The sequence below is a fragment of the Poecile atricapillus genome, chromosome Z (genome assembly GCF_030490865.1).
Source record: "Poecile atricapillus isolate bPoeAtr1 chromosome Z, bPoeAtr1.hap1, whole genome shotgun sequence".
In the NCBI taxonomy this organism is placed as follows: Eukaryota; Metazoa; Chordata; class Aves; order Passeriformes; family Paridae; genus Poecile; species Poecile atricapillus.
In genome coordinates this window covers 134,746,771-134,765,230 of record NC_081289.1, presented here as the reverse complement: position 1 = coordinate 134,765,230, position 18,460 = coordinate 134,746,771, and the positions used below count along the sequence as shown (strand labels likewise).

Here is an 18,460-nt window from a genome sequence, read left to right as displayed (position 1 = left end):
TTTGTTTTGAATGGTAGGTGTTGTGCTGATGTTGGAACAGCATTTGTTCTGCAAGGATGCAGCAAAACCATCAGAAAAATTAGAGAGACAGGCAATTGCCAACTGCATGAAGTTTAACAAGACACCAAATTCTGCATTTGGGATGGGGTAACCCTTGTTGTGTATATAGACTGGGGAAGGAGATGCTGGGAAAGCTGTGCTGGGGAAAGAGACCTGGGGCAGTGGGTCAATGGCAAGTTGAACATGAGCCAGCAGTGCCCTGGCAGCCAGGAGGGCCCACCCTGTCCTGGGGGCATCAGGGACAGCATCACCAGCCAGGCAAGGGAGGGGATTGTCCTGCTCTGCTCTGAGCTGGGGCAGCCTCACCTTGAGTGCTGGAGGCAGTTTGGGGTGCCACAGTATAAGAAATACATTAAACCATTAGAGAGTGTCCAAAGGAGGGCCATGAGGATGGTGAAGGGTGTGAAGGGGAAGCCCTGTGAGGAGTGACTGAGGTCATTTGGTCTGTTCATTCTGGAGGAGACTGATGGGACACCTGACTGCAGTTACACCTTCATGAGGTGAAGAGGAGGGGCAGGCACTGATCTCTTCTCTGTGGTGACAGTGACAGACTGAAGGAAATAGCATGAAGCTGTGTCATTGGAGGTTTATGTTGAATATTAGGAAAAGGTTTTTTCCCCAGGGGGTGGTTGGGCATGGGAACAGGCTCCCCGGGGCAGTGGTCACAGCACCAGCCTGACAGAGGTCCAGAAGTGTTTGGAAAATGCTCTCAGTCATGTGGCGTGTGACTCTTGGGGTTTGCCGTGCAGGTCCAAGAGTTGGACTAAATTCTGATGTGTCCCTTCCAACTCAGCATATTCTGTGATTCTGTGGTTGTATGAAGAAGAGCACATTAGAGCTAGTTTTTTTTTTTCTTTTCCATTTGCATTTTGTATGGAAAATTTAGTAATTATAGTTTATAAATATTTTCACAATCTCTGTGACAATTATGACGATGTTTTCATTTTAACACTGAAAATTAGAAATTACTATGTAAAGCTGATGTTGCAGAGTGACTGCACAGAATGTATAATTATTTGTGATTTGAAAACTATTACTGCTAGATCAGTCTCCTAAAATTTCTTTGAATTATTTACTAAACCTTGGATTTAGATTTGTTATAAACACAATAACAAGTTTTATTAAAATTAACCTTTGGATTCTTTTAATTATTTTATTTAAAAAAACCCCAAAATCATTAACCCAAACTTAGTTCCAGGATCATTTCCAGAAGAATTTTCTACTGGCTACCTCCTAGGAGAACTTCTACACATATATGGTCTTCAGGATGACTTTAAACAATTTTCACAGAACAGGTTAGTACATATGGATAACATTTGGTCTCCTATATAAAGTAACAAGTTCTCATGGTTTTAAACCAGTAACTAAAAAAAAATTACTTATTTGTTGCTGTGAGATATGGATTAGAACAAGAGCAAAACAGGCATAAAACTTAAAAGGAATAAAGAAAGTTTATTGACAAACTACAATAATAAGAACACCAGAATAAACTTCCAGAAAAACCTTTTTTATCCCCTGTCTACCCACTATTCTCTTGTTCACATGACAACAGAGACAAAAACTTTAGAACCTTGGTGGTTAAACAGTCCCAATTCTTGCTACAGTCTTTTCACCAGTCTTTGTAGAGAAACAGAAGTTTCTTTCTGTTAATTTATGGAGTTTCTCACAAGAAAACTATTTTTGTTATAGTTTTCCTTTGCCCTGATACCAGCTGCCCAGAGCTGCTGTTATCAGAGCTCACTCCTCCCATTCCACATCACTCTGAGGTGTGTATGGGCCATGAGTCTAGGGATGGCATTTTAAGGAATAAAATGGACTGTGTTGTCTGCAGCACGGACAGACAGCGGGACAGAGCTTCTCTCTGGTTTTTAGTTAGTTTTAGCTAGCTGAGGCAGAGTTCCCCGGACTTTTGTTTTTTTATTCAAAAGCAAAAGTCTTCATCTGTTTCTGTGAGCTTCACCAGAAAACAGTTTTTCTCATTGCCCACCCCAAGGCTTCAAATTTTCGCTTTACTGTTTCCAGCACTTCACTATATCACAATCACTCTACTTTTTACTCAAATTTTACACCTTGAACACTCTATTCCTCCCTATACTCTGTCATGAATTAAAGGAGTTCTTTTCAGGACTTCATTGTCCATCTCCATAGTTTTAACAGAAAAATATTCCATCTTAATTAAAGCATCTTCTTAATTCTCTACCTTTCCTGTAGCTTCTTTTCTTTCTTGTCACTGGTAGTTTATAAAGTCTCTTTTCATGTTGATCACTCTCCTTTTCTCTCTCTGGATAAAAAGATTAATCTGCAAGTCTTGTCTGGGTAATGAAAGAGTTAAAATCTTGCCCAGGCTTTGTAGATGGTTCTGTGATCTCTACTGAACAGGAGCTGGAGCTGTCTTCAATAGAAGATTCTTCATAGCTGCTCTGGAGAGTGTAGTCGCCGCCCCAGCCCGCTGCAGGTCCAGAGCCTCTCTCCTTCTTCACTCGGCAGTCTCTAGTAAATTTAGTTACAGCAAAACCTGCAGCCGAGCCAGAGATCGGCCCGGCCCGGCCCAGCCAGAGCCCAGGGAAAACTTTCCGCAGGCCCGCATCTCCCGGCCGGCCGCATGGCCACATGGCCTGGGCAGGCAGGGAACGGGAGGCCTGGAGCTCTGCCACCCTTCACAGCCAGGAAACAAAGAGAACAAGAGAGCTCTGGTTTTACACTATAAGGTAGGGTTCACAAGTTGATCCCACTTTTCAATGGCCAAAACTGCTGTCAGTTCTCAGCAATGACCGATAATTGGTCAGGAGAAAAGACTCCAGGCAGTCCCCAGCAACTTCAACTTCCTTAAAGGTAAAGTAACCCCATGACACAAGTCTCTTCCATAAAGTAGATAAAATATCTATTTTCTCAGCTAGGATTTGCTAGTGCAATGTAGAATTTATTGATATTTAAAATATTTTTACAGGAATTCAAAAGCTAAATATGTTTGATGCATGAATTGATTTTGTATTTCCAAAGAGACTGATCACAGTTCAAGAAAATTATACATTTTAATTGTAACTACAAAAGTAGTTAGACCAGAGGTTCAAAATGCCTTTCAATGTAAGACTGGGAATAGCGGAAGTCTGCCCATGATCGGTGTAGAGTAAGGAATACAGAGTTGTGTCCTGGTGGTGACTGTAATATTTTCACTAAAATGAAAATTTTGAAGAAACATTATGAGGCTCTGAGAGGAGCTCGGGCAGAAGATCATATGAGAATTTATAAATTTACAGGTAATCTGAGATATCTATAATCAAGAAGAACTGCAAAATGGGAAGTTGAAAAATCTTGTGCATATCTGTGAACTTTCATACAGTGATGATGCAATTCATGAGGTTGGCTTATGCTGTATTTTGTCAGACCATGGTGCACATGTACCTCAAGACACATGGTGCACATGTACCTCTAGGCTGTATAAAATCCTCCTGCTTCTTCTGAACCTCTTGTTTTTATGTTCTTTGAACTTCTAATGTATTCACACCCTTTCCTATCTCAAGTCCCACCAAATTGTAGGAGAGCAGGTTGAGCATAGCAAATAAAGGCAGCCAACAAAAAGCAGTTTTGCACAGCAGTTTTTGAGCTCTGTTTCTAGGACTTCTAGACCTTTTAGGTGTTTCTGGGATCATTGGAAAACCCAGGTAATTCTTAGAGTGCCTGCTGTTGCTGGGGAAAATGGCTTCAGAAGGATTTATTTCTAGTAAGCTCTAGCACCTTCTAACAAGTATTCTCAATTCTTCCCAAAAGAAGGGTGCTTTGAGCTCTTGTCTGCAGGTGATTGGAGAGGTGCATTTAGTGAAGACATACTTCAGTAGGTGCAAGAAGTGATTGGAAACTGTGATGAGACAGTTTATATGTGCTCAGCAAAGATGGGGATGCATGACAGGGCACGATGCCCAGTATCCACTGGAGCAACAGCCGAGAGTATCAGAGGCCTCAGCCTGAATTTCTCTCCAGTGAGTCAATTCTCCCTGTCTCAGACTGATTGGAGTATCTTTATCAGGGGGAAGGTGGTAGCTTTGCCTGTGAAGGTGTGTGCTCATGGAGGAGCGGTGTTATCAAGTCAAGCTGCTGCAGAATGATGTCTGTACATTAGACCTCCTCTGACACACTGCAGATACAGGAACCTGGACCCACAGCTGTGCTGAGGAAGGGGCAGGCAGAAATGTTGAGATAGGAAAAGGAGGTGATTGGCAGCTGGTGACTTCTGTGAGGAAAAGGAAGGTGTCTGCCCCTCCTGCTGAACCACAGCTGCAGAACAGGTTCATTGTGGTGGTAGCAAGTGAGTGTCGTGGCACTGTGTAGGAAAACTTCTGAGCAGGTGAAGTGTAAACCACCCCAGAGCACCAGGAGGAACAGCTAGGGATAGCAGTGGGAGAATTTATCCTGCAGGAGACGGAACAGCCATCAGCTGACCTCACACACTAGCCAGGGAGGTTTGCTGCATGCTGGAGGTTGAGTCCAGGGCTTGTCCAGCCCCTGTACTAATATCCCTGCTATTTTTGTCTCTGTGGACACCAAGGATACTGCTAGAGACCTGGAGCCAAAAGCGTGAGGGGTCCAAGTATTTACTTTCCTCGCTTCTGCTGGTGGATGGGTTTGATGAGGAGTGGATAGGTTCTGCAGGTCAACAGGTGGTTGTGCAGCTGCTGTCAGCCACAGGGATTTGCTTTTCGAAGTCACAGATCCTCTTTTGAGAGGGAAGACTGCTAGGAACAGAGGGGATCTATCTGTCTAAGTTGGGTGAGGAAATCATTGCTAACAGCCTGGCAAAACTGGTGAGGATAGCTTTAAACTAGGAATGAGTATTGATGGAGAAGTTTAGTCTCAAACAAGAGAGGAAGTGATGGCCTAGACTGGCAAGCAAGAGGAGGGTCATATGAATAAGAACAGCAAGACACTGCAGAAGTCTGCCCACCCCAAATGTATGCATGCAATTAAGGAAGTGCTAAGAAGAAAGTATTTTGGGAGAAGTATTCACACCTTTTCTAAATTACTCTAAATTTTTTAAAATCACACAACTGACTGCTTCTCTGAAGTGCCTATATAGTAATGCATGCAGCATGGGATCAAATAGATGCAATTAGAGGCCTGTGAGCAGTTGCTGCGTAATTATTGTAGCTGCATAATCACAGAGGGGCAGTGGAGTAGCTCCCAGGGCTAGTGTGCTGCCATGGCTTGATATAGGCTCTTTACAATGGACGGGCTGGGAAGGTGGGGACTTAGAGGAGCTGCCCTCTGTGTGAGAGAGTAGGGAAGATCCAGGATCTGCTTCTGTCGTGGCCATTCTGAGTGGTCTTCCTGCATCAAAGACATGGCCGAGTATGGCTGTTCATCGGTCTCCCTCTCAGATTCTCAAATGAGTATCTGCCATGCTGAGGTGCTTGATGCCTTCTCTATCATAGCCTACTAAATAAAACACTCAGAAATCCCAAGTGCCTGAAACTAACAGGAAGGTCTGCACCAGTTGTTCACCCTGTGTGATCTGGAAAACATCCAAAGATGGAGACTACACTACATCTCCAGGCAATTTATTTCAATATGAAATTTGTATGTATTATACATGATTGCCCTCATGTAAATAAGGGTCTTGTCTTATGTCTAGGCAGAAGAGCAACAAGAAGGGCTTTTACAGGTATTTCCACATCAAAAGGAAGGCTGGGGAAAATGTGGACCTGCTGGGACATGAAAAAGACTAAGGTATCTCAAGGCCCTGAGACATACAGGAAAGTCTGCAGCAAGATTTACCTATGGAGAAGGAACAGTTTAAGGAGCATTTAAATGAATTGGAAATGTGCAAGTTCATGAGACCTGATCGCACGTACTCACCTAGGCTGTGTGACCTGGCCGATACCATTGGTGGGCCACTCTTTAAAAGTTTGTGGTGGTCAGAGAAATCCCTGGGATCAGGAGACTGCAGCTGCTGCTCTTCTCTTCAAGTACAAAGAGGGAGGAGTAGAGAAATACAAGCTAGTCAGCCTCACAGAATAAAAAGTTAAGAGCTTCTCAATGCATGTAGATGATTTCTGGCAAGAGGTCTCATCTTAACCTTGAATCAGAAAAATGCTCAATAATAATTTTGTAATAAGCTCAATGCTCAATAAGCATTTTAAGCTTCAGTTCAGTGTAAGTGTGTAAGAAATAAAGTATGGGCTATTACAGTGAGAATAATGTGCTCCTGGAAAGTTTAATCTAGAAATAAGATGAATACTGTGTTACCAGAAGGTCTTCAGTTAAAATCAGGCATTTCTGTAGAATTATGCTTCATCTTGGCTGACCTCAAAAGCTTGTTGGTCTTGTGAAGGAACTGTTGTGAACTAAAGCAATGATCTTTGGACTCAGACTGAAGTTGTGAATATGTCTGATGAAATTTGATGTGCTGATTGTTATAAACTGGTAATTTATTTTTATTTGTTTTTGCCCTGTATATTTGTTGATCTTGAGTGTTTCTTCATGAGAACCTACATATCAAGAGAAATATTAGCCTGCAAGCCACTATTTTAGTTTTGAATGTAAACTGCTCATTTAGAACATAGACTTGTTTTCAACACTGCTTTAACCGCTTTAACCTGTGTGTCCATTTATTTTTCTTGGAGAAAAAATATGTTGAAGTGTTGTAAGGGTTAATAGATAAACAGACCTTTTTTTTTGTCATTTATTATGTTTTAAGTGGTGAGAGTTGGAGTGATTGATACAGTTAATATAGAAATTTTGTTTAAAATCCTTGTGTGTTTGGTGGATGGTATACCGTAAACTGCAATTGCAGATTAGCTTTTGCTATTAGATGCACTTTGTGTGCACTTGTATCAGAATTTATATAATCCAGTGTGGTCTTTCTCATTTCAAAAAGTTATGTGTAGTAATCAATGCTGTACAGTTACCTGTACAGCAGTATAAAACTTAAGCCAATGTGTGTATCACATTATTTAAGGAAGGAACTCTATACTTGTAGTTGGTTTTTTTCTCCTCCTGTCTTGGAATGAGGTAAGTGTCATGACCATGCTTCATGTTGGAATTGAGAATAACTTTATGTTCTGTGTTTTTTTATTGTTGTTTTTATAGAGATGCAGATGCAAAAATTAACAATTTTTCTCGCCTGAAACCCACCCTTTACCTGCTTGGTGTGCAGTTTAATGAGAATATGGCCCAAGACATCATGACAAGACAGCATGGGGCTGCAAAACATCTTTTATATGAATTGTATATTGCTTTGGAAAAAAAGAGGAAGGCAAAGCTCACTGGAGTTGCAGTGGAAGCAATCAGACCTGCAGCAACTGCAAAGCTTAAGTCTACTCAAAGTGGAAATCGAGAGGTAACTAACTATGTCTGTTTTGTATAAATACAAAAAAGGTAGCATATTTAAATGTACCATTCACTCATATTGTGTGCTTTCCCTCTCTACTTTGTAAATATACTATTCAAAACCTAGTACTTATAAGGAAAAGAAACAGTTCTTTGCTGTTTTATACAGTGGGTTTGCACAACTTATCAGGAACTCAACTGGATATTGATCTTCTGTGTTCTGTGTTTCTTTGTTTTGGTTCATTCTGTGTTATCTGCTCTGTTTTCAAGCTTTCTCCAGACTTAAAATATTATTACAACAAAAGCTAGTAGTTGTTTAGCAGCTGCCTTTTCACTCCTTAGATGAGTACAGATTGAAGACTGCATTGCGGTCTAGGTATCAAGTCAGACTAATTTCCCTCCAGGAAACCTATTTATAACTATGCCTAGCTCTGTGCTACAGAGGTTTGGTTCATTCTGTTGCATGTCTCTCCATGTATTTATACTGCATTCAATTCTGCAATAACCATATCCTGAGAAATACAAAGATAGAAAAACAAAGGGAAAAGAGAACATCTAAGAGGAAGTCAGTGTTGATATGATAGGTTCTGTTAAAACTTCCTTCTTGTTTTCAGTAGTAATATTCAGTATGTCCAGACCATTATTTGTTATCAGGATGAGGAGTTTTTAAGAAGGTATATATCATGAATTAAATTCAGCTGGGAGAAATTTCACTTTTTTTTTTCTTTTTTTTTTCTTTTTTTTATTTTCTGGTGCTATTTCTGAAAAATAGCCTACAAGCAGAAAGTTTACCAACATGTGCAAAGATTGTAACAAAAAGTCAATATATCCCTTCACTTGTAGAGGGATAGCTTAAGGAAACTGAGCAACTGAGAGTAGGCCCCATCTTTAGAAAAGTTCAGAATGACATTTGAACCATGGCATAGTTGAGGCTGGAAAGAGCCTCTGGAACTCACTTAGTTTATATGCCTTGCTCCAAGCAAAGCCAGCTGTAGCAAGTTCCTCAGGACCTTGTTCAGCGAGGTTTTGAATATCTACAAAGCTGGAGACTTTCAGTAAAGAAATGCTTCTTTACCTCCCCTAGTGCAGCATGGGACAAATCCTGACTGAAATGCGACTATGGATGGCTATGGGCTGTTAGGAAAGGACAGGAGGGGAACAAGAGGTTGGGGGTTTGCCCTCTATATCAAGAGGTGGATTGAGTGTGAAAAATTGTCTCTGAGCAATAGATATAGCAGGCTGAAAGCCTCTGGATAAGAATCAGAGACCGAAGCAAAATATGGAACCCTGTGGCTGGTGTTTACTACAATCTTCCTAAGTTGAGCCTATTTGCAAAGTCTTGCTCCAGCTACAGGAGGCATTGTGTTCACAGGCTCTTGTCCTGCTGGGGCTCTTCAACCTCTCCAATATCTGCTGGGAAAGTAGCACAGGGAGCTGTAGGCAATCCAGGAAACTCCTGGGCTGGAGGATAACTTCTTGAGCCAGGTAATTGACAGTCCTACCAGAGGGAATGTGATACTGGATCTGATGGTCACCAATGCAAACAAGATAATTGGAGACATCAAGGCTGGAGGCAGCCAGGGCTGCAGTGACCATGGGTTGGTGGCATTTTAGTCCTGAGGTATCAGGGAAGGAGTGAAGGCAGATCCCTGAACTTCAGGAAAGCAGACTTCCAGCTCTTTAGGGAGTAGATCACCTGGGAGGCTGCCCTCAGGGACAAGGGAGGAGAACAGAGGTGGCAGATGTTTAAGGAATTCTTCCATAATAAGCAAGAGCTATCAATTCTCAGGAGCAAGAAATCAGTCAAGGAAGACAAGAGACTGGCATGGCTGACTTAGGGAACTGCTGGGAAAACAAACACAGGTTGCTGAAGCTGGGGCAGTGAACTGGTAAGAGTATAGAGATGAAGTATGGTTGTAGGGGTGGACGTCATGGCAAAGCTAGAACTGAACTTGCCAAGTGACACAAAAAATAACAGGAAGAGCTTCTAAATGGTAAGCTTTTAGAAGATCCCCTCCCTGGAAATGTTAAAGGTCAGGCTGGATGGGACTTTCAAATAACCTGGTTTAGTTGAAGCTGTCCCTGTCCAGAGCAGGAGGCTTGGAACTAGGTGATCTTTAAAGTCTCTTCCAACCCAAACCATTCTATGATTCTATTCCACATGTCCTCTCACTGTATACCAGGCACAAGAGCACAGCACCTCCCTCTGCACTTCCCCTCCAGAGGAAGCAGTACAGAGAAATGAGGTGTCCTTTTCCGCCAGCTAAACGAAGTTTGACGTCATTGAAGTTAAAATATCTACATTCTTTTCTATGAAGCTATTCCTGATATTCAGTTTAAGCATTTTTATAGGGTTTTCTGTGTACATTAACACAGAAAAACACAGTTTGAGTGGTCTCTCTTTTAATATGTTTATTGCTGTTTCTGACTCTTCATTGCTGGATATTTAACATTTGAAAACTGTGGTGCCACATGAATGAAACAAAATCCAAGACGATAAGAGAGCTCATGTTCATGTTGCAGAGCAGGTGAGAGCTCAGAGCTTCCAATAACAGCGAAGAGCCCAAGACACTGAAAAAGTGACTACTTATTTTTATAGACTTCTGAAGAAGTATTTTCTGAAGGTTATGTGCTTAATGAGTTAAAGCCAGTGTGAAGGCTTCCTGATTCTGTGCTAGACACTCACATTTATAGAAGCACAAAGAAAAGTGGTGTGTGTAGAAACAAAGCCAATGCACTCTTATGAGACCTTAAAAATGTTCCTATTTAAAAATCACTTCATATTAAGTTTGAAAGTATTTGCGTGTTGTAAAGCATGGAAAATATTTATAAATTTGAAGACAAAGTGTACATATCACAACTTACATGCATTTGAGATGTCCTTGTAAAAGAGTTCTGTGTCATTGTTCTTTTGTGAAGAAAAGACGAAGCCTTTTACAAAAGCAGGAAAATGACAGGAGAAGGGCATATATAGTGGGTATGGCCTCAGAACATCTTGTACTTCTGTGTAGCTATTCTGATGAAATAAAAAAGGAGGAACAAACTTCTTTAGACATGGGAACACTCATCCAAAGCAAAGTTTATAGTTTCTGTAGAGGAAATGGTCATGTATCAGGGTGTTGAACCACACTGACAAATGCCTTGAATAATTCGGCATGCATTTTATGTGGGTAATGAAGGGAATATGTCTTGCTGTGGTTATTTATCTTTTCCATTGCTACTACATGAACAAGAAAGAAAAAAGGTCCCTTCATGTATCTAGAAAAGAAAATGCAAGCAATAAACAAAATACTCAAAATAGCATTTTAAAAGAATATTTTGGAATATATATATTTTTTGATGTATTATATATTTTTTACTATCTTTGACTTCTTTTTATAAAAACTGTTTTTCTTCTTTATTCCACCTTTACCTGCCAGTGTGTCTGGGGCACTTTAAATGAGTGTAATTTATATGTTTGTTACTTCTTGATCATCTGTGCTGGTGTTACCTAATGTGTTACCTAATGGTAGTCTCAGTTTCTGTACCAGGAAACTGGTATTCCTAGTTTCTGTGCTATATTCAGGCCTGAAACAGGTACCATACTAGACCTAGAATTCAATGAAAGCCCTTAAAAGCCTATAAAGCGCTGCTCATCTGCTCGAGTCTGGAGCCTGATAATCTCTTCTAGTTTCTTCTGGGAAGATGATTTTCAGCTTAATTATATTTGCTTCATATCAGCATTACATAGGAAGGAGACAAAATGAAATGGCCAGGATTCAAACAGCTGTTATACAGACTCAAAAACAACCATCAAGACCCACCATAAAATCTTTTGAAGCCAAAAGATTCTTAAAGAAGAAAAGGGAAGCAGAGGTAATTATCATCTATATTGTTTTAATCCTAATTACATTAACTCAAATCCCATGATTTCTGGGATCATTTGTGGTTATAAATAGTGTACTTGCACCATCCAAAAGCTGCTGTCAAAATGATATAAATTCAAAAAATGAAAGTTGGGCTGAATATTTGTATGATTATAATTTTGCATTTTTTAAAATATAATTGTTTTGATTTAAGAGGAATTTCATATGGAATAAATACCATATATAGGTAGTAATTTCATTGCTGAGAGTAGCTATGAGTCTACTAGAAAGAATAAAATTAAGTAAATAAAATTTTATTAAATAAAATTATTAAATAAAAGCATTAATGTTCCTTTTTTTATTTGTGCATTATAACATTTTGCACCATAATGTTTGAACTGTTCTGTAACACATTATGAAACTGTCTTCTTATTAAATGGTAATAACAGCTGAAATTGACAATAAGCTTAACTCAAATCAAGAGATGCAGCAATTTTTAAAAAATTTGCATTTGTAGTACCAAAAAATTCTTGGATTGTAATTCAAGTTCATAGATTGTGTTGTCATCATGGGTGCAACTATTACCACTTTTTGCAACTGGGCAACAGCAACAGATGTATTTAAATCTAGAATTTATTAGCATATAGTAAGATAGTTACTTGATTAACTGTCAGAGCTAGCTATTACAAGCTATTAAATCTAAAGCTGATCATATTCCAGAATATCTTGTTTCAAATCCCCATATGGTGAGAATTATATCCTCAGCTAGAGCTCAATGCAAAATCATATTTACCTTGCAGAAAGAACAGCTGCAAAATTCTAGGATTTTCTGGCTGCTGGAAGTAGGTGTAGCTAGGAAAGGGGAAGAGGGCAAGGAAGTGAAAGGTGTAAGATGGAAATCATCTTGCCTTTATTTTTGGTTAACATGACATAAAAGTAATCCCCTAGTACTTGCTCTGTTGAACCTTCTTTATGTTGCTTTGTGAAGAGAAAGGAAACATAAAATTCTGTGTTACTTCTTCAGACTGTATACGAGGAGATAGAAAAGTTTGAGAAGTCTTTGAAAGGAAATGCCTCTGCAGTCCACAGCCATGTGACTGACAGGTAACATTTGGATGTTAAATTGTTAAGAACTGGCAGGATTCTACCTCAGGTGTCTGCTATGTAGGCAGCTACTTGAAGAAAGAATGTCTCATTTAGTTTGAACTGTGATTATCCTTTGAGTGAATGTCACACTAGCACTGATTTCAGAGAGTTGCAGTAGGGACAGCTTTACTACAGCTTTACCTTTGGTTGTAGTAGGGACAGCTCAAGATTTCTTCACTACTTTTTGCCACACATACTGTAAGAAAAGGCTCAAAATGCATCTTTTCTTCGTTAATTTTAGTCTGTAAGGCCAGTTAGCCTTGCAGCAGGATAGGAATGCTTGTGAATGTGCATACACAATAACACATTTCAAAGGGAAAGGGAGTAACTTTTATCCTGAAACTTATCTGCATATTGATTTATTTGTGAATAATTGTTAGTAATTTTCATTCTGTCACCTCAGTGATACACTTACCCTACTGAGGAGATGTGACTCTCATGCATACTCCTGTGGATATTTCTGTGTGTAAACCTGTGATTAGTAACTGCGAAACAGAATGCATGGCTATATGATGAGTAACCCAACTTTGACATTATAGCCATCCTACTTTCCTGTTTCTGTGGGATTTGGCTTTATATTGACAAACTAATGATTAGATGGCTCAAGTCAGTGCTGGAACCTTCCTCTGGACCTAGTGGACATTGTGGGACAGAAGAGCATCAAGATGTAGCCACAGAGCCCATAGAGTGAGGTTCTACATGTTAGACTTGCACATAACTATACAGGCATCGGTATGAAAAGACCCTTAGTTGAGATAAAATATATTAATTAATTAATGGTAATTCCTATTTTTTTTAATCAGTGATATGCAAGAATTATTACAAACAGAGAAGTTTCCAGAAACAAGTCTAGAAACCATACCAGAGACAAAAACTGAGCTGTTAAATATTTATTCAGATGATGAATATATAAGGAAAATTCATAAACGTGTAGAGGAAGATAAATTCTCTAGAGAACAACGAGCAAAGAGACGACGAAAAATGCTAATGGATCAGTTAGCAGCACACGAGGCTCAAGAGGTGGGAAATTGTATGCTGAAAATCATAGTCCATATGTATATAATTAGTAATCTAAAATGTACTTACAAATATGAAATGAGTACTTCTGGAAGGCTGAATAAAATTTGAAGGGGATAAAGGGACTGATGCACACTTATGTCTGAATATATTTTATATCAACCCTTGAAAAGTATGGAAGCTTTTTCCACCACCCTTATGTCATGCACCGTACTTAGAAACTTAAAAGGATAAAATTAATGCAGCAGAACAAAGATTATTAAAAATCCATTGCAGACCTACCTTCTATTCCCTGCCTCCTTCCCCTAAAAGCTGAATATCCTATGGTATCAAAATGTATACTTGTTCTAAAGAAGATTCTTATTTAAAAACAACAAAACATGGCATTCCTTGTTTGAAAATCTGTATTTACCGGTGTGTCATTTGAAGGTTTTGATCTGGACTGGTGAATTCTGAAATGGTTGTGCTGGGTAATAGAAAGAATCAAAATTTTATTTGCAGGTTAGAGACTTGGTATTTGATGTGTTATGAAATAGAAGATATTTCTCTGGAGAATGTCTGTGTTGTTTCTAAAAATGAATGTTGCAGATTATTACATTTGACTCCTATCCCATAAAGCACAAGGCTTTTAAGATTCTTATTCATATATTCCTCCTTTAAAAAGCAATTTTTTCTAATTTCACAGATTGTTTCTTTCATAATGATTCTATCAAAGCACAGCCTTGTAACTTACTGGTTTGTTTTTTTTTTATTTCTGGTTATTTTTCATTTCAATATTTCCCTGTGAATCCTTAGTTTAGGTCATATGTCTTCAACATATATAGCTGAGTCTGTCTCTACTGCTAATACTATTAATACTAGTATTATAATAATAATAGTACTAGTAATAATAATATTTCATATAGCATTTCAAATGTGTAGCATCTCTGAAAATATGAGATATTGTACATGTATATATTTTTAAGCCTTGGCACCTAATATCTGGAGATTCTTTGGAAATGTTAAGAAAAGGTTTCATTTGTTGAGATAAACATCTAGACCTTAGATGCTTTTCAATGTCTATCTCAGAACCTATATTCTTGAAAAATACCTGTAGTGGCTTAGACCAGGAGTCCATCTCTCCATATGTCCTGTCTCTGGGTTCTTATTCAAAGAGATTTATATCATGTTCATATGCACTGGCTGTGAAGAGGTTTTGCAGCCCACTTACCTGAAATCACTGCAATCCCAAAACTTGCTTTTTAAGCACTCTCAGCTCTTGCAGCCCCAGCAGTGTGGACCATTAATTCCAAAAGCCATAGCTACCAGTCTCTGGAGCACTTGGTGGATACAGCAGCTCAGACGGGCTCCAGAGAGGCTCCAAATCAAGTGAAAGCTAGCAATAGTATTTCTAGCTTCCCAGGAATTAAAATCAGCCTTGCTATACGAACAATTGAAATCACAGATTGCAGGGACTAGAAGAAAAGACAAATAAGCATTTGACTGAAACAGTAATTTGACCATGCAGACAATCTATTTAGTGGTAATTTGGTTCTATATTAGCAGAGGAAAAACTGTTTTGTTGGAACTTTGTGAGATTTCAAAGATTAGGTGTTACTTGACTTAAGAGAAGTTGGAGGCAAACTGAGGTATTTTCTTTGAAAAATGAATGAATATAGAAAACAGTTCAAGATTGCTTTTTCCCTCTATTTAATATTGAACCAGAAAGGGTTTGGTGACTGAAATTGCAGTGTTTATATGCATTCAGGTCTGAGTTTTACCTCCATTGCATAAATCTTGAGCACAGCATGGGATCATTTAGAGTGAAAGGAATTTCATCCCTTCTGAGTGCTGTAATGTGTTTCATAACCATATTTATAAAAGTTTATTGAAAGAATCTTGTTAAAATATTTTTTTATTTTTCATTTTTTGGCACACTAGAAGCTGGAGCCTGTGAGAGAAAATACTTTACAATTACATGATAGTACTCTAGGTGGAGCACAGCATGATGCCAGTCAGATTTTCATAGGCAGGTGTTGAAAGTATTTGACAGTTCTATAGCTCCATCCCAACTGAACCTTTATCTCCACCATTTCAACAAATTATTGGTGATTTGTACCTGTTATTTTTAATGCTGTGTTCAGATTTTATGTCTCTGAGTTAAAAAGTCATCAGACATAATTTATTATCAGCAGTAAATTGAGAATGTGAAAAGGGGAGGAGAAACAAATTGCTAGCTTATTGCTTGTCGATCAAATAGATTTATGTATGCTAAGCTCTAAGTTTTGGTCATAAAATTTACAACCACACAACAGTACAGAATTGTCTCACTTGTATGTAAATCAAACTCAGAAATAGAAAAATAGAACATGATATGGTAACTATATGAACAACACAAAACATAAACACATTAATGTTTGGCCACTGGATGCCACTGTTGTCTTAAGTAGGTAAACCGAAAAAAGTTTCTATTATGCCTTCTTAATTTTTCAAAGTATTACTGAGTTGTCCCACTTGTGGTGACTTCTTCAAACACTTGACAGTTCTCTGTGAAGATGTTGATGAAAAATGTTAGGTTGAAAACTTTTTCTACAATTTTTGTTTTGTGTCCTTGTATGTTCAGAGGTTTCAAAACTTGCCAGCCTTTGGCTTGAGTACTTTGTGCATTCCTTTTATATGAAAGAGAGCTACTAATGCTGCACTCCCCATCCAATCAGGATCATTTTTGAAACTTTGAGTTTGGAGTTTGGTGTTCTGAATCTTTATTTATCTGTTATGTATTTTTGAGTTAATTACCTTTTCCAGTTTTCATGTTCCTCAAGAATTTCCTGTTGGCTCTTTTTAGGCCTAGTGAGCATGCCAAAGTATTTGATCACTTAGAATATTGAAGTTCTCTACCCTTTTAAAATTAGAAGATCTGATTTAGCTGCTGTGAAGTGTTCTAAAGGAGCATCTTCCAGTTTCCTTTATGAAGATGAAATTCACCTAGAGAAGGTGTTTTAATTTCTCACTGGAACAACTAGTCACACCATTCAATTGATTGTTTGAGTATGACAAATGACCACTCTGTTAGGGTGGCTCCTTCAATTCCCTGCAAATAAGGCTTTTAGCATCAATTTTCCACTGGTAAAGGTTTATTGCTGCTGTAATAATTTGTGGTTTAGGGCAAGCAACAACTAATGAAGAAAATTAAGGATATTTACTTGCAATAGGAAGTAAATTGTGCAACCTTTGCTCTTCCTTGAAATCTTAATTGAAATAGTAAGTACCATGAAACAGTGGATAGAACTGAGGCAGCAAAGGGTACTGTACCTCCTGCCTTGAGTTCATGAAGGTAAGAGCAAATGAACAGATTAACTCTTCAGTAGGCAGTACTATTGGAAAAATTTATCACCTGAGCTGTATCAAATGACACATAGAACAAAGTTGTTATGACTGCATTGTTTTCCATTTCAGTTGTAGGTATGATGATATTTTTATGTAGGTATGATGATAATTTTCTCCACAGACAAAAAAATATAGTACACTACAGATAAAGAACAAAAAAAGACACATTTGAAGTTAGATCCTCATTTAGTGAAAGGCTTTGTAGAGAGATAATATAGCATCCTGGTCTATCATTAAGGCCTGAGATGAGTGCACCTTTATCACTAGGACTGTCATGCAATGCCATGAGACTCAGTACTGGGAAAGCAGAGGGAAAAGCATACATTTTGGCTAAAATAAGGAAAATGTTAAGATATTTTTATATTAGCTTAATATTTTCAAGTCTCCAGAATTTAATTGGAATGTACTTTATTCCCAACAACTGTGAAGGGAAAGGAACTTAAAAAATATGGAAATAGGTTTGTTTGTTTGTTTGTTTGTTTGTCTGTCTTCTCCCCAACATTGACATTAAATAGCTAAATTATTTAGAAAGTTCTTGCTTTTGTTATTGCAATTGCAACAGGCATGCTTGGCATTAGAATTTTATTACAAGTGTCCTGGTTGCATTGTGTAGGACAGATCTAGACCTCTTTGCAGAATTTTTTTATAAATAATATATGCAATCAAGTTGGATTTTTCACTTTTCAAAGTTACTAATGGTGTTTTTCCCTCTCTGTCACAGACAGCTGATGAAAAAAAAATCTAGATTGAAAGAAAATAGAAGTGATACTTTATTTTGGTGTGGTTTGTTTTTTTGGGTTTATTTAAATTACTACTAATTGACTTTACTTGTGCCTTTGTTTTTAGGAAAATTAATTTGAAATCTTCAAATCTGATCCAAATTTATGACCTTAAATTTGAATACATTTTGTAGCAGTTTTGATGCCTCAAAAGCAAATACTCAGAAACTCAGAAATTTTCTCTACAATTCTGCTGTAGCATTGTTTTTTGCCAATGATACCTATAAGGCAAATAGATGTTTTTGTTCAGGACTCAAAAGGAGTTTTGGACTGTGATAGTGAGGCAAAACTTTAGGTTAGATTAAGCGTTAGTTTAGATACCAAGAACAGTCTGGAGAAGTGTAGCAGTGAGAAGATACTATTATCTTTCAAGAATACTTTGAAAAATAACAATTCACAGCCTTCAAAGTGTCTGTGCACACAGACCATGTCTCAAGCAATGGTTCAGAATGATTTTCCTTTAGTACCTCATAGCGTATTATATTCATGTCCCAATGAGGACACTGAAACTATTACCCAGAAGTCTTGTATTTTGCTCTGTTCTGAATTCTTCCTCATAGTCCCAGTCTGCTGAATAGAGAAGAATGGAGAAGATAATTACCCAATTCCCCCAAAACAGGAAAAAATTTCAAATCTGTAGAAAATAGATTGCTCAAGGATGCTGTAGATTATGGCTGAGAATGGGGACTAATGCATAACAGGGTTAAATTAATTATTTGAGGAACGGGTATATCTTCAGATAAGAAGCTGTTATTTGAAATATGCTGCATCTTCTTTGCACACAGGAAATAGCCACATTAAAATGGAGTTGGTCTGACCAGACATATTTTTACTGGCTATCTCAGTTAAGACATATTTTGAATTCTTATATTTTTTGTGAAAATTGTACTAATAAATAGATATGAATGTTGTTCTGAATTTATG

General features: G+C 38.1%; 1 protein-coding gene across 1 annotated transcript in view; it reads left to right on the top strand.

Moving 5' to 3' along the window:
- Positions 1–18,460, top strand: part of SPEF2 (sperm flagellar 2) — a 92,271-nt gene that overhangs the window by 568 nt on the left and 73,243 nt on the right. Inside the window, 6 exon segments of the mRNA XM_058825918.1 lie at positions 1,253–1,355; positions 7,144–7,393; positions 9,885–9,962; positions 11,104–11,238; positions 12,253–12,332; positions 13,178–13,394. Coding sequence (XP_058681901.1) covers positions 1,253–1,355; positions 7,144–7,393; positions 9,885–9,962; positions 11,104–11,238; positions 12,253–12,332; positions 13,178–13,394 — 863 coding nt within the window.